The sequence below is a fragment of the Phytophthora parasitica genome (genome assembly GCF_000247585.1).
Source record: "Phytophthora parasitica INRA-310 unplaced genomic scaffold supercont2.10, whole genome shotgun sequence".
NCBI lineage: Eukaryota > Oomycota > Peronosporomycetes > Peronosporales > Peronosporaceae > Phytophthora > Phytophthora nicotianae.
The window spans coordinates 820,535-839,781 of record NW_008648996.1 but is presented as its reverse complement, the minus strand read 5'-3'; the positions used below and the strand labels follow the sequence as shown (position 1 = coordinate 839,781).

The following is a 19,247-nucleotide window of genomic DNA, read 5'->3' as shown; positions in this document are numbered from 1 at the left end:
TTTTTGTATAAAAGCGCGTTTTTACTCCCTCGTTTTTTTCCACCGAAAACTTCACAGCCGACAAGAATACGACGCAGCGTTCTCGTTGCTTCCTCCTGTGACAACAGTGTCTTCCAGACGCGTCGCTACAGCCGTTTAGTGTCTGCACCGCCTAAGATCCCGAGCCAATAATCCTCCGAAATGCTCCCGCAGCGGCAGAAAGCGTGCAGTGGCCAAGCAAGTCAGTAAAACTGGTAGTTCTTAAATACGCATACCGATTTTGTCATTTGCCGCTCGATTAATTAATCGGACAAATCCTAATCTTATCATCAACCCAGTTTGCCTCAAAGCTATGGGTGAGTTGGCGTTCCTGCAACCGTGGCTGGACGCGCTTCATGCCGTAGTGAAGCCTCCTGCCCATGGATTCCGCACATTTGATGATCTCAGCGTGCGTGTGCAGACCACTGAAAGACAACCAGCAGCTGGTTGTCTTCGGGGGACGAGTCGCACCAGGTGGCGCCTTACCGAAAAGTGCATGTCAGACTCTCGACGAACTTTGAAAATGGGGACCGAGTGCGACAGGGAATGGAACTGCTCAATATGCTCGCCGCTGTCAAGAATAGTGCCTTCGTAGAGCTCATGGATGACCTGCTGTCGCCGGATCCCATGCTTTTCGGCGATCGATGTACCCACTCGACCGTGTACCCCACTTGGAAGTGCAGTCTCGTGGGTACTTTACCAGCAGAAGCTGATGTAACTTGGGGAGCTATTTTCATGTGTTCACGCGACCCATTTGAAACCTCGCTTGAGTTTCGACAAGCCATGGAGAAATTAGAGACAATGGGGTTACAGAATTTAGAAGGTGGGCGATGGATTCGGGACGATGTTAACTGGACTGGCAGATATGGTATAATAACTATGGGTGGAGAGCAAACTACTGCAGATAACACGGACGAGATCAAGCCAGCTGCCAGTCCACAGCAATTCTCCCGTCACCTCGGCACATTATTTCGCTTTGAAGCTCCTCCAGCTGCTCAACTAACTGGATGCTGCTGGTACTGATGAAACTTTGGAGCAAACCTCGGATGTCGACTACCGAATTGGAGCTGGAGATCCATAGTGCTTATATGGACAGAACCGAATTTTCTAGCCCTGACGTCCTCGAAGTCGCAGTGGTACTGAGTCGAGCTGATTTGACTTTTCTTTACTTGAATTTTGCTGATGTTCTGGACTCGGATCAAAATACAGAGCCGCTAGCATTGACGAACATTGGATTTGTCGTCTCTACACTGATTTGTGGTCGTTCTTTATGTGCGTCAATCGGCACAGATATCGAGATTCCGTTGATTGAACGTCAAGGGCATGTTAGAAAGCTGTGTCTGGCCTTTGACAGCTCGTTTCATACGTTTACAGGGGTTTGCGCTGCTCTCGCCAGTGGCGCTTCGTTTGGTAGACTGGCTTTGTGGGTGGATGTCGATGAACAAGCAAACCTGCAGGTTGTGCAAGATGAGTGTTGGTCGTGGTTAGCCTATGCACTTTGGAGTAAGGGGTCCGGTTGTTCAGTTCGAGAGCTGGCAATTGGGGGCATTGGACTATCACGGAGTGGTTTGTCGATCTTCAAGGCTGCATTCCAGCAAAACTATCCGGAACCAGACTTGATGAGAAACGTTGAGTACGGATTAATTACCATTCCGGAAGGAGTCGAGGTAAAACCTCGTGCTTGGATGGAGAACGATAGCATGGGCTTGATGTTAACGCACGAATGTCGTTGCCGTGCGCGCTATAATAACGCAACGAAAAACGTGGATTTTATTCTTCCTGGTTTTGGGATTTGCACGACAAAAGCAGATAATCGGAGCAAGTTTGTACCGGATGCCACGGCAGATTTAAGCGATGAGGTAGTCGCTCACATCCCAAATCTTGGATCGCTGGAACTAGATTTGTCTCAAGTAGAAAGTGGCGATGTACTCGATGCTTTGCTAAAACTTATTGGTGGTGATGTTCGTTCATTGACACTGAGTATTCAAGAAGGCTGGCTCGGTGTGGGGAATCAACGTGTTAAAGTCGATTTAAGTGAGCTTGCGCCTTGTGTCCCTCTTGGAAGAGCTCCACCTGCAGAATGTCACTATTTTCGTGTCCAAACACAACGAACTATTACGTCGATGGGGCCTGAAGACGTTGGAAATGTACGAAGCTGACGATGCTGACAGCCTTGACACCTGTTTGCGGCTTTTGGTCGATAAGACGCTACGATCAACACGAGAACTGAGTGAGCTGGAGATATCCGTCGGTCAGCTCGAACGTTTAAACCCGCTAGCTCGAGGTTTGATGAACGCTATCAGCGGACACATTGGCGAATTTCTATCCGTTGCAAAGGACGAATTCCCATCAGCCTCGAAGGCAGTGATGATTAGTGTCGTGAATGACTGCCATTCTCCGCAGTCGTCTCTCCAGTATATAGACGCAAGTATCCTTACATTGATATTTGAATTTGCAGCAAGGGCCCAGCAGCGTTCTGCGTGGCTACTCAATTCAAACCCAAGAAAAAGAAAACTTCACTTTTGCGGTTGGAATAGTTCTCCTTCTTTTATGTACTTTGAGTAGAGATTCACCAATATCTCGTGAGCTGGAAAACCTCTCACGGGTATTCCTGGACAAGCAGCGCTTCGTTCACGAGGGCTGTACCCCTTCTCTTCGTCGCAAATCCATCCACAGATTTATCATTGAGTTGGTCCTTCGGTTCCTTTTTGCATTGAGGCTGGAATGTGCTAACCATTTCGACACCGAGGGGTGGAGGTGCAGATACTTCTGGTACTTCAGGTACAGGTATCTCATTCCTCGCAATCTCTTCTCGAGACGTGGCCAAACCCAGCAACGCTTTAAGTTGTTTACGAGCGCCTGCGCGTCCCTGGAGTACGAGATCTCTGGCTTCCAATGGATCAACTCTCTGCAACTGAGCCAGGAGTTCCATGATGAACTTGTAGATGTATGAATACGGTAGATCCGCATTAATCCGCTCAGCGTTAGCCACCACGTCATCCAATTTCACAGCAGGTACAGCTATAGGTGTCTGTATTGAATCTCCATCTCTCTGGAAGTTGATCATCAGTGCTTCAAGCATGGCACGGTCAGGAGCCGCAGTATTTGGACTCGTCCACGCGAGTTTGTTTCGTTCACGATACTGCGGAAAGTCTTGTAACAAATGCTCATACGGCTGATGATCCAGTCGATAGAGTTCGGTTAGAGCAAGAGCCACGCATGTTTCGAGACGTGAAACACCGTAAAGCAACGCCAATTCGCCGAAAAACTCGCCACGTTCACGGATAGACTCGCCGGAGTCAAGCTTGACCAGGACTCGACCTTGGGCGATGAAATACATGCTGCGGTCAACGTCGCCTTTCATGGCTACTTCTTCGCCTTCGGAGCAAACCACGTACTGCAGACACACCAATAATCCGCGTAAGAAATGCTCATCCAACGAGCGAAACGCAGCGACCCGCGCTGCAAACCCACGGAGAGTTGCTAACACGACGTCTTCGTGTAAAGTGTGGGAAACGTGAGCCACAGCAGCGAACTCCTTTTCGCCTTTACGACGACGCCACACTCGTGCGTAGTACGACTTGATCTGCCGTTTAAGCTTCTTGGGCACCTCGTTCTCCACCAAATAGTGCTGCAACTCGCCCAAACTCTGCTCGAATGCAGCCTCACGACGTGCTTGTGCATCCAGTAGCTCACCCTGAGCTCCAACTAGTGCACCGTAAATGTATATACTCCACAACGTGATTGCAATCTCTGCTACTAATTCCAACGGATTCATGGACAAAATATCACCGTAAAACAGCGTTGAGATGCACTCCATCGAGAACAGCAGGGAGCGAAGATACTTGCGTGTCAGTGACACGCTCTCTAAGTAAAACGTAGTGACACTCTCACTAAGCATTCGTGCAGTATGTTCAACTTCCGTGGACCCGTCGGAAATGAACGTTAACATGCCAGAGGTGGATAACCACGATGTTCCGTAGTGGTGGAACCCAAGTTCACTGGTGATAAACCAGATGCACGCTAAGAGATGACCCATGGTGACGTACGAAGCCAACCCTTTCAGGAAATACAGGAAAGCCTCATCCACTGGAATCTTGCGATCATAGATCATATACTGGAAAAACTGCTCTGATAACGACTCGATCCTGTGCGCAAGGAGTAACCGGTTCATCCGTAGTAACCATCGAGTCGTCCACCAAGACGCAGTGGCGTGTTCGCTGCTTACCGGTATCCGTATATCAGTTGCGCATAATAGTAATTCAAGCGGTAACATGGCTAAAATATCAGAGCGAAGAGCTGGATTGGACGTGAATATTCGTCTCCAGCCACCTTGGTGTGTATTCGCCAAACTGGTACCGACACTGTGGACTGTGAGTGAAGCATAGCGAATCTTGTATCCAACATCGAAGACGCACAGGATGTCCAAGAAGACTTCAAACCCTGACCATAATCTCAGTGAAGATCCAGAAAATTCAGTAAGATCTGACGCGAAACAGAGCTTGAAAGGGGTGACGATCGAGTGATAAATCGCTATCATGAGCATTCCGATGTCCCAGAGTCTGCCCAGCTCTTTAATTCGCTTGATAACTTCTCTAGATCGGGGATCGATGGTCTCACTTTGATCACTGGGCAGCTGGAATTTTCCTATCAATGAAGGACGCTGCCCATTGCTAGTCCGGCGATTTAGATCTAGTAACTGCAACGTGCTCCGAAGTGAAGAACTCAACCATCTAGCGTCGTTAATACGTCGCGGTACTGACTGTTTACGCGCGTCGTGGTTACGATTTTTCCAGCGTCTGTACCGATGATACCATTGAAGTTGAGCCGTGTACTGAGGACGCTGACAACGCTGGATGATCTCAAAGTCTATGGTCGCTCGGCTGGTATATCCGTCATGACTTTTCATGTTCCTGTCGCCTTCCTTGTGCAATTCTTCGAAGTATTTGCCCCCAAACAGCGGCAATGAACGACTACGAACCATTTTGACGTTTGTGGTCATTACTGGAGCTCCAGCGAGTTGTTGGTCTTGAGTTGCAACTGTAGAGAATCGACGTTTGGGATCATTACCACCTAAGCCAATGGTCTGGGCAACCATGGAGATCCTAGTTGCGCCGAAGTGAGCTCCGTTGGGTCGACGGTTGTTTGGTTTATCGGGTGAACAGGATGACTGGCGTCTGGTTAACCTTCTTGCATGATACATTCTGGAGTGCGATCGATGCTCACCATGTGCATTCGGCGCTATGGTCACACGCATGGACGCTGTCTCAGGTGGGATAAGCTCGTCCATTAATTTACGGACCGTGTGTTGCACTGCAGCCAGGATTTTGAAGCTCGTCCAGCTCTCTGTCTCCAGACGACGCACATGTCTGGTAGGTAAACTATCGCGCACCAGTTTGTTGACTGGATTTAGGTCGACTATGAACTGTAGAGCGTGGATATCCTTTTTAGTATTGCTGGTCTGGTGAATAGGAGCCACGACGTCCCCCACTGTACTGCGATTCATTTCATTCGAGTTACCACGGTTCTTGCGCGAGATACTGAGACGTGTGCTGCGGATCGATACAGCCGAGGAGATTCGTCGCCGCGCATGGAGAGCAGCCAAAGCTTGGTGGAATTTGTTGGCTAGCGCATCTGCCTTTAGTAAAATATACTGCGTCTTCTTCTCAAGTAGTTGGACCTCCGAGAACAAAGACAACCGACTAGTAGCCTTCTTCGTAAGCAACGGGATAACAGACGGTGAGCCTGAAAGTCTTGCTTTTGCTCCTCGATTCTCAGTCGTAACCTGCTGCGTTTGACGAGTTGCTAGCAGGCGTTTGGCCTTCTTGGCGGTGCGTAAACTAGCTCTCTGGTAGCGCAGTAGTCGACCATGAACCCAGTCGAGAATGGAATACAACGCGTGCTTCTGTACTTGAGTATCCGACAGATCACCGTCGGTCGTCCATAGTTCTCTCCAATCGTGTTTGGTAACATACAGAACTTCACACGACGTCGTCGCCTTCACAGTCGCCAGTCTCCGTTGACCAGAGAGAAAGAAGGCGACCTCACCGAACAAAGCTCCCTCCATAAGGATGGCTACACTAGTCACTGAGCTGGTCCAGAAGACAGCGGCCACTCCTTTGCGTAGTGTACATAATCGACTCCCATACGTTCCTTCCACTAGGATATTGTCACCTGGAATGAAGAGCTCGGACTGCAGTCGCAACGCCAAATTATTGATCTGCGACGGAGTAAGGAAGCGACTAATTGGTAACAACGAGATAGAGCGTCCATAAATTTCTAGCATGAGCTTGAGTCGAAGATTGGCGGATAAATCGTGCACTGTACTGTGTAAGTCAAGCCCTTCGGTGTGCTCAAATTGCAGCCGAAAGAAGAATCCGACACGCTCTCGTAATGTAGTGGGGAGATTGTGCTCCTTGGCAAAGCTCTCGAAACTCGCAATGCGACTCTTGTAGTGCTTGGTCTCCTTGCCCAGCTCCAAGATAAGCTCTGAAATTTCACCCACGATGTGGCCGATGATGAATGTGCAGACCAGACACGTGATACTTGTCCACAGTGTACCCGCCGTATCACGAGGTACACTTTCTCTAGACCCCACAAGCAACAAAGTCGTAATCGCCCAATAGAAAGTTTTAGCGTAAAGTATTGGCACCGAGTGATGATACTCGTGTAGTAAATGGTCATGCTCCATCCAACACTGCTCCACATGCTCACACTCGCGCTCAGATATCAATAAAAACACACACCCGACAAAGTGAGCGGCCAATACAAGAATGATCATCAGCTTTGCTGGACTTAGATACGCAGACACATTGTGAGACGCGAAATGCTGCTGGATCTGCACGATAACGTCGTCCAAATACACAAAGAGATCCACACAACGAACGAGTCGAGGCAGTCGCCACAGGCTGGCAGTTATGGAGCCACTAGCAACTGGAGCGTACAGCGGTAAAGACGCTAGCAAGTCCCATTTAAACGTCGAGCTGTGGAGGTAATGCGTATCTTTTTCTTGTCGGGTAAATAGATTTTCAAAACCCACCTCAGGACATCCAAAGTAGAACAGCCGTAAGTAAATATCCAGTGCGAAACACCAGTCACACGCGAGATCTGCCACCCACACGACGGTACTTGTACCAGCGTAAAAATGCAAATGTGAGTGGAAACAGATCCGGAATATGATGAAGAAGGCATTGTAGATATTCCAGCACGTGATGACTGCGTTCCAAGCGCTCGTAAACGTGGTGCGTCTCGTGTCAGCGTCACGTACGATCGCTTTCCCGTTCTTTCCGTTCATGGTTACCATCGTATCGTGTTGGGAGAAGAGCGTCGTTGTCTGCATCATATGCGGCTGTAACTTCAGTCTCTCGAGGTTATTTACCACTCGACGCATCCTTTTCTGCTGATCCAGCCACAAGATCTGCGCCTCCTCCTTCACGTCACTCAGATCACTAGCGAATTTGCGCTGAATAACGTCGAATTGCTCGCGACTCATGACAGAAGCATTCACGAGCGAGGCAGCAGTGAGCGTAGCTGTGTATGTTTTACGCAGGAGAAACTCACTCACACCATAGCAATCCCCTTGGTGCAGCGCACGTATCGGCACCTTCCGGATATGATAAAATACGTTGACTTTACTTTCGTGTAAGAAAACAAAAAACTCTCGACAAATATCACCTTCAAGGCAGATAGTCTCGCCGTGCTGGAAGCTGCGATGGCGGAATTTTCCAGTTATTTCGTGAAGAAATTCCACGCTAGCTGAGTCAAAGAGTGAGATGCTTTTCACAGCTTCAGAGTGCAGAAGAGAGGAGATCTGATAGCATAGCTGGTCAGGTAAATGCGACAACAATTGGGACTCGTACGCACGCTTGTGCTCCACGAACTGGTGGTGATAAAAGCGTCGAATCTCTCCACTTAACTTTTCAGAGATATCCATGCGTTCCAAAATACTATTGAGCGTGTTCAGCTTCTCAACGTGATGATGTCTTGTTGCCATGACGTTCGAAATGGTGCTTGACATGGCTCCGACAACGCCAAAGTTAATGATACCGCCCACAAATATCCAGAATGCAGCGAAGTAGCTCTCTGCAGTCGAGTATGCAACGATATCTCCATACCCCACAGCCGTAAGGGTCACGATGGCCCAGTAAACAGAGCGCAAGTAAGCGAACGGGTACTTGTACATTGAAGAAGGGTCTTGGAGAGGAAACACTGCACCGATGTGGGCGTAGCAGTCGTATTTTACCCACGAGCAATTCTGAAACTGCGTAGCATACTGCAGACAATCTGCGCGTGATAGATCTGCCATATCGTGTTCAGTATAGTCTTCAAGTGTCGTTCTTTGTATAGTCCAAGCCATTTCGAACCACACACATCCAACGATATGAAGCATCAGAGTCACACCCAGTAGCAGTGACAGAACGAGATGCGTTTTCGAGCTGATACTGTGATAGTCGCTAATGTTTCGCAACAAACCGGGAAGTTCTCGTACCCGTACTAGTCGAAGTAAGCGGAGAAGCGACAAACGTCCTCGAATTGGATCAATAGGTAACGAATCGAGCACAATTCCAACAGGTAGCCATGCCAAAAGATCGAGATAAAAGCCGCTAGCTCGATACGCAGCAAAGATCATGCTCGGTTGAACGACCTCCAGCATCACGCTGTGATCCAAATACGCGAAATATCGAGAGCGAAGCACCAGATCAGCCGCGAAAAACATTTCAGCCATCAACGTAAGGGCGTAACGCAAGCCAAACTCGGGCTCCTCAGCGAACATGCCTTGGTCATCCGTCATGGCGATAAACACAGAATAGAAGGGCACTTCAAACGCGACGTACACAATCGCGAACATGCGAACTGTATCCCAATATACACGGAAAACCGAGCCTGGTAGCTGCCAGCTTACACCACGCTTTCTATCACTGGTAACGTCATTGTTAACAACGCTGTGTGTACTCCCACTATGCGAGTTCCTTCGTCCGTTCTCGTGGCCACCACGTAATCCCAGCAGCTTCTTGGTCTTCTGCAGCTGTGTAGAGTACTTGATCCACGTCTCAGTCATTCGCTCTCGCACTTCTGGCTCGCTCCCACGATGGAAATGCGTCACAGCTTCGTCAAATTTCGCCTTGGCGAGCACATAGAGCTCGCAGAACGTCTTAGCCACAGCTTTTTCTTCAAATTTCTCAGGAAAAAGTAGACAGCTATCTGCAAAAAAGTCTCCAGTCTGACACTCCTTAGCGTTGGAACCGTTAAATGCTGAGAGCACAATTGTACCGCGGATCACAAAAAACATCTGAGCGTTGAATTTAGGTTCCGTGATCTGGTCTGCGGGCGAATATACGCGTCGTACAAGTGCGAGAGCGAGTAAATTGATGAATTCGACGCTCTCCTTCATTAAAAAGCACACCTGCTTGACACGACTCGCCTTGAGAGTGGAAATAACCTTCGTTTGCAAGTGTTTGGGCATCAAATGAAGTGCCTCCTCGCTGTCAAGACTGTGGTGTGTACTCCAACAGTAGCTGAAGTACTCGATAACCTGATGTCGTACCGCCCGTGTGATGTTCTGAGAGCGCATATACTCGCGAGCGTTGTCCACGTGGGTCGCAAACGCAGCGTACCGTGCATTCCGGAAGCGAAAAATAAAGAGAAACGTGGCCAAAAGTGACGATCCGAAGAGAGCTCCAATAAGAATCACAGCCAACGCATACACCGTCTCTCCATCCGACACTGGGGTCACATCGTCATACCCAAGCAAAACTATCGTCCGCGATGCCCAGTACAGCGTGCGGGCGTACTTGCGAGCTACCGTGGCCCCAGAAAGTCGATCTCGGATGGCCCAACTCGTCTCCACATGTTCGTCGCAAGCCTCAAATGAGAGACCACATTGTGCGTGTGCGAGTAGCATATATCCACAGGCCACGTAGTGACACAAACCCGCACACATCCCAATATTCCGTACCAGACTGTCGATACCGGTTGAACTGAGATGTTGAACCCAAGACCGATCGGAATAAATGCTAGCGAATCGCTCAAAGCACTGTCGTAAGCGGTAAATCCTTCCGAGTTTCGTGATCCGAGCCAAGTGCAGCGTGTTGTATGCCCCCGACGACAAAGGTATTACCTCCGTGGGCAGTAATCCTATAACTTCCATCATTAACTCGATATTCCGCATCAATACGAATCGACGATGTGCACTGGAATCATCCATCCCAGCCCCAGGAATCGACGACAATGGTCCGATCGACGCGATCGTCCACTTGGCTTTCCCTCTCCGCAGTCCGGTAGACGCTGTGCGGGTCAGAATCTTCGGTGTTTTTAATCGATTCGCATCTCGCGTCAATTTCTTGTTGAGTTCAAAGCTTACGGACGCTGAGAGCTGCGAGAACGCGTCCTTCCAGATCTGATAAAAGCTCACGAATTCTAATAGCCCGATGACGTCTGCGACGATGTCTAGTGTCGTAAAGATGCTCAGCTCCTTGGTCCATTGGTGTCTTACATGTGTTTCTAAAGGTTCATAGTAGAACGCGATCCGGAACGGTATTGTCAGGAAAAGGTAGAGCGCGACATACAGGCTGATGAGTACGCGTAGAGTCTCTCGCGTAGTCCACGGTAGTTTCTTGTATAATTTAATAACAGGACGGCAAATGCGACGGTAGAAGCGTCGACATGCTCGAATGAATTGTTTACTGGATAACCTGGAACGGGTCTTGACGGTAGAACGCTTGGAAAGTTGGAAATCGCCGCGCTCAGGTGGAATGAGCGGGTCTCCGGTTGCGGCCTCCAGCTCGTGCTCATGGAGATTTGCAGCGTCCACAGTCGCCGCGTAAACTTTGCGATGCGGCATCGTTCAGACTCCACGCATGACCGACAAAACAACTCGTACCTCGAAGCCAGTGGTTTCGAGCTTTTCCCAAAGCCATTTTTAGTTCTTGTTAGTAAGAATGTAATCTGGCCCGATTACTGTACAACCACCACAATATCACTACTGCCACAACTTCCTTAATTCATGTGGTCCACCTTATATTCCTTCCCAAAAGTTACGTTGCGCATCGCGCTCTTCGCGCAACTTAGTCGTTTTCCCCTTGCCCGCACTCAGTTCACTTTTTCTTGCCCGCGCCCGCAATGGACTCGTCCAAGCGCGTGGCGGACGCCAAGGCGCCGTCGGCGGAGCTCAAGCGTCTGGCCAAGTTCTTCGCGTCCGACCGGCCGCCGCGCAAGCGTCTGCGCACACTATTGGACTTCCTTAAGCACACGCCGGGAGCGGACGGCGCGTCAGGAGGCAACATCGCGGTAGCAGTACAGTCGCTTCTCTCTGGGTCTTCCAAGGACGCGGGAGGCGGTGGGAGCGGCCCAGAACACGCTGCGGCTATTGCTGAATTTTGGGCCGACGCCAACAACTCAACGCTCGTCTTCGGGGTCGTTAACGACTGCGTTACAGAGCTCGAGACGCTGTATGCGCCGCATGAGACGGCGTTCCGGAAGCAGCGCCGCAAGCCGCTAGAAGCTGAGGACTGGAGTGAGGTATTTGAAGGTCTGGAGGTGCTATTACGCAATAATGGGGCCAGACTGAGAGAGGGGTGGAACAATAATGGTCTCACGATGCTGTTCGCCAAGCTATTAAAGAGAGACAACCACGCTATGATCAAGAAGTACGCATTCCGGTGCCTGGCGTTGTATACTGACGCCACGAGGAGCATCCAGCAGCTGGCAGCCATGCCATCGACCAGCACGTCGAGCTTCCAGGCCTCCAGAGCAGGCAGTATTCGCCTTATGAGCGACGGAATTGAGATTGATATCGATGAAGATGAAGACGACAGGGGAACCGCTATGCTGTCACACACAATGCCTAGCAGGAAGAACATGCACCTGGAGTTGTTGAGGGAGAGCGTGGACTTTTCCCCCTATGGAGGTGGCAGCATCATGCTACCGGATAAGTTCTTGAACGAGGGAGTGCACGTTGAAGGATGGATGAGACCTATGCCAACGCAGGCAGAGGAGCCGGTGGACATGTTGAAGTTTTTGATGGATTTGAGCTTGGAGAGAGAAGATACGCATGGCAAACTATCGGCCACGGGAAAACCGAGCGGGAGCAGTGACAGGTTCATCTTTTGGGCAGAATTGATCATGAAATTCTACATGCCGCTGCTGTACCCGAAGGTGTGTTTGAAGGTGAAGCTGAAAGAGGAAGGAGACACGCTGGGATTCTTTCATCACTGTCCTGGCAGCTTCCAGCGCGTGGTTGCTCGCTGGGTGTACAAGTTGAGATCAAAAGAAGACTTCATGGAGGTGCTTTGGTCGCGTCGAGAGTTCTCAGAAGTGATTATGGAGACCATCCGGCAGAGATTTGCGTATCGCGACACGGAGCTGGTGGTGGATGCCATTAAGTTCTACTCAGGTATCTGCACTGGCGCACAGTTTGTGCCGTCGGGGATGAAGTCTCAAATGAACGAGTGCTCGCGTGCCATGATCTCACACGTTTCACAGCTGTTTCATCCTTCTGTGCAGCTCGATGATTCCAAGATTTTACTGCATTGTATCGAATTACTGGAGCTCGTATCCCAGCGACGACTCGATGACTACACGTCGACATATCTGCGGAAGTTTGTACTCTCTACGATCGATAACTGTGTTATGCTGCGCGATCCTGGCAACCGCCCCGTACTCACGGCGATGCTGTCGATTGTGTTGCACGTTTGGATGCACTCAGCAGTCGTAACAAAGGCCACAGGCGCGCAGGTGTGGATGGAACTAACCATTGCAATGCGACGATGGCTGGTGAATCCTGCCGACACGAAGGCCGTGGGAGTTGAACTGATTAACTGCTGGAAGCGCGAACTTCGCTTTACGAGCTGCTTACTAATGTACGTAATGGACAAGGGATACTCGTATCTGAAGGTCACACCAGAAGGCGCGAAGCTGCTACCTCAGGACGGGAAGGACGAGAAGGCCCAAGGAAGTGGGAAAACGTTGCGGGAGCTGAAGCAGGGATACCTTCAGTCCTCAGCTAACTTTCTTATGATGACGGTGGTCGACGTATCGGATGCAACGCTGCTGCTGGATCGTGTGTTGCATCTCATCCCGCCTCCGACAGTATCAGCTCTGACGCCGTCGATGCATTTGAGCTTGACAGAGGGTATGCTGCAGCTTGTGGAGCTCTGGATTGACTCAGCCATTGGAGCACAGCGCAGTCATCCGTCCGAGTTGCAGCAAATCAGTCCGTCTACTGTTCTAGCTTTGTTCGGCGAGTGGTTCTTGCCAGCATGCGAGCTGGAAGCTTCGGATTTCCAGAATTCACGTTGCATTGCGATCGTGGCACTTTGCAAACTGTGCTCGGTGCGCTGTATCAACGCGATCACCCGCAGCCATCTTACCATCGTCGCTCGTGTCTTATTCAAAGGTATTACCTCTCCTTCAGGAGTTGTTGTCTCGACTGTGTTGCAGAAGTCCTCGGTATTATTTTCGATGAACCTCGAGGGCCTGAACATTCTCGTACCGGCCTATTTGTACGCGGTTGACGAGATCATTATTGGAAACATCTGGAGCCGAGCTGAAAAGTCCAGGGTGAAGTCGTCTGAGTGGAACAATGAGCTGAACGCGGCATTGGACGTTGTGTTTGCTATTCTAGAATTGCCCAAACGGTTCCCAGATCAGGATTTTGTGCGGTGGAAACAAAAGATCATGGGTGTGTGCGGCATCGACGAGCTCCCATTGATGCAGGATATCATTGGCGAGATTCCGGAGACATTGGACGATTTCCACGTCATTGTTGGTCGCATTCTTATGCGTATCGCCCAGCTTCCGTTTACTGATGTGGTTGACATCAAGAAGCGCGCGTTGTGGGGCCTCTATTGCCTGGTCGTTATGAACTTAAAGTCTGACAACACTGGAGAACACGTGATCGACCCCATTCATCTGTCCGAGTGGGTTGTCCATCTCGTGGATGTGTGTCAGAACATGGATTTCTCTATTTCCATGGCCGCGCTTACGATCTTACAGGATATGTCAGACTACCATGAAGAGATCAATGCGTTTGAGCCATCTCTAGTGGCTCGAATCGTCATGACGCTTGCTGTATTCGCGCAACAGCAGGTAGAAGAGGCCTCCATTGAAGTCCAGGCAGCGATGGAACGCATGGGTGCAGCGGAAACGTCGAGTGAGGGCAACGGGTCAGGCACCAAGTCAGCCTCTTTCACTGGATCCAGCCTTACAAGCGGTACCAATCTTTCGAGCTCTGCAGTGCGCCGCGGGAGTGATAACCCTAGAGCAAGCCGAGTGGAGAGCAATTCCGCGGATAATTCGGATGCGTTCAGTAAGCTGAAAAGCAAGCTGAAGCCTGGTCAGAATGCCCCTGCATCTGCTCCGTCAGCTTCGACGAACAGTCCGGTGAATCCGCCATCAAACTCCACTGCGCAACGGGAACAGGAGATCCCGGCGCTTCGGCTGATCGTCCAGAAGACGAGTGCGATCTTCGAGTGTCTGCGCTTCTGGATCATGCACCGAACCGAGGTGCTTCAAGATACGGACGTGAAGAAGCTGGTTTTCAGTGCCATCGAAGCAGCGTTGGTCGGCACACTGCCGGATGGAGAGTGGCAACGTGAGGTTGAGCGCGCACGTACTCTTGAAAGACGCATGTCGATGCCTCTGTTGTTCTTGGGGTTGCAGATGCGCGCGTCACTGGACAATGAACCTGGTCATGTGTGGTTGAAATGCTTCGAGGAGACCGCAGTGGCTGCCGAGGGATTGTTGATGCATTTACTTCATCATATTAACGGGTTCCCGTCACCTGCAGGCGTCGATCAGATGATATCAGATTGTTCCGAGTTGAATGAGCTGGACGCTGCACGTGATAAAGGCGATAAGGACTCGCCGCCTGCCGCTTTGAGTTTCGTGTTCATGGATTCGATCGTGTTCAGTGTCGTCGGCAGCCTCGATTCGCCGTGTGCGCGGTTCATTGTCCGAGACATGACTGGTCTGTTCACGTGGGAGATTACACCAGCAGTTATGCCTCGAGGTGTTCACTCGCTGATAAGTGCAGGGTCAAGATCAACCAGTAATTCCAATGGTGACAGTGCACCAGTGGAAAGAGAGCTGACGCTGCAAACAGATACGCTAAGTTCTGAGTCGCTGACGCTTCATCGACCCACTGGTGCTGTGCAGGTGGAGTTTAAGCACACGAACGAAGCTGGAGGGATCTGCAAGACCTGTGGCGGAGAGAAACCTAGGACGAAGTCTGCTCCATCTGACGCGAAGAGTGGACGTATCAAGCTTGAGGCTCGCCAGGTCTCTTGGGAGCACGAGCAGAACATCCTTTCTAACAACGTGTGCCCAATCAAGAGCAGCTATGCGTTCCATGAAGATGGAAGCGCCTCCTCTGCCAACAAAGAAAACGGAGATTCAAAGAAAAAGGAGAAAGCTCGGACATCAGAGATTGAAAAAATGCCTGGAAGTGGGAACAAAGATGACCGACAGGAGCGTCTTGAACGCATTGCAAAGCAGCATGAAGAGCGCAATAACACGGGCGCAGCAGCACAACCTACTCCAGAGCCGCAAAAGGTTGTTTGCCACTGTCCGCCACAAACTGAATCCAAGTTCAAGCGACGCACGACGACGACTATCTGTGGTTTATTCGATATGTCGATCAACGAGCCTAACGTGGGCAGCTTAGATGACGAGCGCTGCCTTCTGGATCTGGTGCTGGACAGTATTCCGATGGTGTTCCGTGACTGCGGTGGCGATACGACCGACAAGACGCTCTTGGGTGGCCGCTACTCGATGATGCGCTACAACCTGATGGACTTGACACCGTCGACTAACCCGCTTTTGATGGACTCAGCAGAAACGCCCGGATTTTCGTTTCTGCAGCGCCTTATTCACGATGAAGAGTGCTATGCACAGCTTAAGAACTTTTTGACGAAAGACGAACATCCGGGAGGCAAGGAACTGGTGGATTTTTGCGACGCAGTGAAGAAGTACGAACGCTCGTCAGTGCCAACGGACCGTCTCGGTCAGGCCAGCGTCATCTACTGGGAGTTCTTGTCGGCAGAAGGAGGCAAGAAACTCATCTTCCCCGCTGCAGTTGTATCTGATATCCAGACTCAAATCCACAAGGCTCAAGCCGCCCTACGAGCTGTAAGAGCGGCGCCTCCCGAAGACTCGTCGGACGTATCGTTCTGTCTTCCGGGCTCGCTATTCCAACACGCTATGACGTTTGTGGAGTACGAAGGCTTCGAGAAATCGGGATTGCTGGACAAGTATGTGGCCGCGTTGGATCAACCGCCAGCTGCAACGTCAGGCAAAAGCTCCAGCACACCGTCTATCCCACCGCAGCTCGCGCTTTTCGACTCGTTCTCGATCATGGAAGTTAACGCGCGGATATCGCATCTGGCTTTGCATAAGCGGAGTTGTGATGAACAGCTTGTGCGGATGACGAAGCCTGGGGTGGCAGGAGGAAGTCGTTCCGTTGAAGTGTCTAATGGCAGTCTGAAGGACAGTCGTGTGAGTGCTTTAGACATCTGTCGACTCTTCTTATCCCAGGCGGGTTTACTGCCATCTCCCGATGGTGATTCGAACAAGAAGTCGACACTGAAGTTGCTCGAGCATGGACCGAAGCTGGAGCGATCGCTGAAGCACTTGGACAAGAGTCCGACGCGAGAAACCATGAAGATTGGTGTGATTTACGTGGGCAAGAAGCAGCACACACAGCAGGAAATCCTTCACAACGAGAAGGGCAGTCGAGCGTACGAACTGTTCTTGTCACAACTGGGCTGGAAGGTGAACATGCAGACTCATCGCGGCTTTGTCGGTGGCCTAGACACAAACCCAAAAAGTCTGTCTAATGGGGAATCCACGCTGTATTACGCGAGCTCTCACAGCGAAGTAATCTATCACGTGGTTACCATGATGCCCACGAAGCCGTCAGATCCACAGCAGATTGATAAGAAGAGGCATGTGGGGAACGACTACGTGCATATTGTTTGGAGCGATAACGCGACCCAGAATTACGACCCATCGACTATCACAAGTCACTTCAACGACGTGCAGATAGTGATTTATCCTTTACGGAAGGCTCAGCGTGGCCTGTTCCTGATCAAGATCCACACGAAGGACAAGGTTCCTCCCTTTGGACCGCTGCAGTCAGGCATGGTGGTTCATCAGGTCGATCTTGCACGGCTTGTGCGCCAGACATCTATGAACGCGAACCGAGTGTGTCGCTCCCAGGTACGACTAGTTATTAGGGTGCTTGTTGAGTTTAGATTGGGTTTCTAAAGTTTCTGTGCTGATTGTTTGTAGACAATGTTGTATGTCCGGCCGTACCCGACCCGGAAGAAACTCGTGGACGAAATTGTCGAACGATATGCAGTTGAGTACAAGGAAAGCCAACTGCTCACGATGCTGTTTGGCAACTCTTCATCGACGCCTGCAGCAGCGTCGACACCGTCGGGTGGAGCTGATTAAATGATGGACTGCTTACCCCGAATGGTTGGTAAAACTATGTGGATTTTCTGTTTGTATGCTTTTCAGACTATTCGCATGGTTTGTGCGGTGAGTTTGTCATTCCGACTTTTTTTCTTGCCGGATACCTTCAGCTTAACGTTGAGTTCTAGTTCTTTTAGTTATGTGTATCTATCACCCCTTGCTGCTTGGCCTCGTTCCATGCGATGAGAGGTCAACTGGGACCGAAGTTGCTCGATTTCGGCTTGCATTTCGTCTGTGAGTCGAGCCCACTTCTTCATCTCTCGAGTGCTGACATCACTGAGTTCTTGCAGACTGGCCTCAACTGTAGCGCGCTCTTTGCGCATCGCCGTTCGCTCTTGCAGCAACTGGTATATCATTTGATCTTTCACTCTTAGAAGACCCTCCAGCTCCGTTTGTTTCTGATGTTGCGAAGATGGCAGCGAGGCTGGTTGGACAGGAGCTGAAGTCGGTGGTGGAGGTGAAGAATTTAGAGAAGATCGATCGTTCTCCTTCTTCTTGGATGCAGGGATATCACCATAGTCTTTCATGGCAAGACATTCAGCCTCTTCCTCAACTCTGTCAGCTTTTTCGAGAAAGCTTTGCATTTCCCGCCGCGAAATATCGCTTCCTATTACATAAGTTGCAGGGTTAGAATAATTTATTCTCACTCGTTCTAGAACATTGATACGAATCTGACCTTTGTTCAGGTGGCGTCGTACGTATCCTATCACCTCATCCAACCGGTCCAGGTCGTCTTCCATGGCTTCGTATTGCTTAGTATCGTTATTCTCCGGCACACCTTCACTTTCGTTAAAATCCGGAAACGGTGACGTTCTCGATCTGCGCTTCATCCAGCTATTGTCATTCCTGCTTCTTTGTTGTTGTTGTTGATGCGTGATGTCCTCCCGTATAGCTTTCAAATGCAGTACAAGGCGCTCTCGCTGGTCGAATAACTCGTCTTTACAAATTTTCCTTAACCTCCACAACGCTGCTCGGTACTTCGCTCTTACTGCCTTTGGACTTGAAATATCTGCTTCTGTTGCAGCATCTTGGACATTTGCAGATACGGGCACAGCTTTTTCCTCTTGAACAGGTTCGAATGGAGGTGAAATGTTCGCTACCGGTGGAGCAAGAGCTCGATAGTTAGTCTCCTCTACAAAAGCTCGCAGTTGCGGCTTGAAGTCGGCAAAAAAGACGTGAAAAGTATCCAAGGTGAGTGCGCCTGTGTGATCCCTATCGTACCGCTCGAAGAGTTGACCAGCCTCAAATTCTGAGTTTCTATCGGCTCGTTGGTATCCTAGCGGGATGCCACTAGTGTCCGTTAGCGACAAAGGTGGTCTTGATAAAGATGCCCCCCACCCGCTACTCGTTGGGTCAGTATAGTCTTTCAAGAGCTGCAAGAAGTCGAGTCTCGTGAGAACTCCTGACCGGTTCCGGTCGTACCGACGGAATAACTGAATGGCGTCTGGGTCGTGAACTACTGGAGGTGGAGTGACGAGGGCCGTAGCAACAGATGCTGGAGCTGCAGCGGGCTTCTCTCTCTTGGAAGAAGATTTTCGATCTTTACTCTTGCTCTTGCGTTCCTTATCTTTACTCCGTGACGATGCCTCGCCACTCTTCTTGGGTTTCTTCTTGTCACCTGAAGCTTTTGAGGCCGACGCCATGAACGCGAGGTGAATAGAACAAAGCAGCAATGAACTTTATACGATCCCGTGCCAGTGACCCAGTATGGGCAAGTATTGGTGGTCGTTTCTAGAGCGGTTGCAGCACACATCGCA

The 19,247-nt window shown here is 50.3% G+C and overlaps 4 protein-coding genes across 6 annotated transcripts; 2 read left to right on the top strand and 2 right to left on the bottom strand.

The window, feature by feature from the left end:
* Positions 1-178: 178 nt before the first annotated feature.
* Positions 179-2,649, top strand: PPTG_06805 (hypothetical protein). The gene has a single exon (XM_008900853.1). It carries the CDS (start codon positions 1,026-1,028, stop codon positions 2,175-2,177), a length of 1,152 nt encoding a protein of 383 aa, XP_008899101.1. The 5' UTR covers positions 179-1,025; the 3' UTR covers positions 2,178-2,649.
* Positions 268-11,521, bottom strand: PPTG_06804 (hypothetical protein). Its single transcript, XM_008900852.1, has one exon. The coding sequence runs from the start codon at positions 10,856-10,858 to the stop codon at positions 2,618-2,620; it is 8,241 nt and encodes a 2,746-aa protein (XP_008899100.1). The 5' UTR covers positions 10,859-11,521; the 3' UTR covers positions 268-2,617.
* On the top strand, positions 11,065-18,182 carry PPTG_06803. 2 transcript variants are annotated; one of them, XM_008900851.1, is made up of 3 exons: positions 11,065-17,232; positions 17,305-17,556; positions 17,619-18,182. In XM_008900851.1, the coding sequence occupies exons 1-2, from the start codon at positions 11,137-11,139 to the stop codon at positions 17,467-17,469; spliced, it is 6,261 nt and encodes a 2,086-aa protein (XP_008899099.1). In that variant the 5' UTR covers positions 11,065-11,136; the 3' UTR covers positions 17,470-17,556; positions 17,619-18,182. The 2 variants fall into 2 exon arrangements, with proteins under 2 accessions (XP_008899099.1, XP_008899098.1); XM_008900850.1 differs by having other exon boundaries at positions 17,305-18,182.
* PPTG_06802 lies at positions 17,380-19,246 on the bottom strand. 2 transcript variants are annotated; one of them, XM_008900849.1, is made up of 2 exons: positions 18,167-19,246; positions 17,380-18,097 (listed from the first exon to the last, which is right to left on the bottom strand). In XM_008900849.1, exons 1-2 carry the CDS (start codon positions 19,131-19,133, stop codon positions 17,628-17,630), a joined length of 1,437 nt encoding a protein of 478 aa, XP_008899097.1. In that variant the 5' UTR covers positions 19,134-19,246; the 3' UTR covers positions 17,380-17,627. The 2 variants fall into 2 exon arrangements, with proteins under 2 accessions (XP_008899097.1, XP_008899096.1); XM_008900848.1 differs by having other exon boundaries at positions 17,380-19,246.
* Position 19,247: the final 1 nt, after the last annotated feature.

Excerpts from the sequence above, each read along its gene's own strand:
- PPTG_06805 (XM_008900853.1), top strand. The coding sequence starts at position 1,026 with ATGCTGCTGGTACTGATGAAACTTTGGAGCAAACCTCGGATGTCGACT.
- PPTG_06802 (XM_008900848.1), bottom strand. The coding sequence starts at position 19,133 with ATGGCGTCGGCCTCAAAAGCTTCAGGTGACAAGAAGAAACCCAAGAAG.
- PPTG_06803 (XM_008900851.1), top strand. The coding sequence starts at position 11,137 with ATGGACTCGTCCAAGCGCGTGGCGGACGCCAAGGCGCCGTCGGCGGAG. Across the intron at positions 17,233-17,304 it reads ACCGAGTGTGTCGCTCCCAG|ACAATGTTGTATGTCCGGCC; the intron begins GTACGACTAGTT and ends GATTGTTTGTAG.
- PPTG_06804 (XM_008900852.1), bottom strand. The coding sequence starts at position 10,858 with ATGCCGCATCGCAAAGTTTACGCGGCGACTGTGGACGCTGCAAATCTC.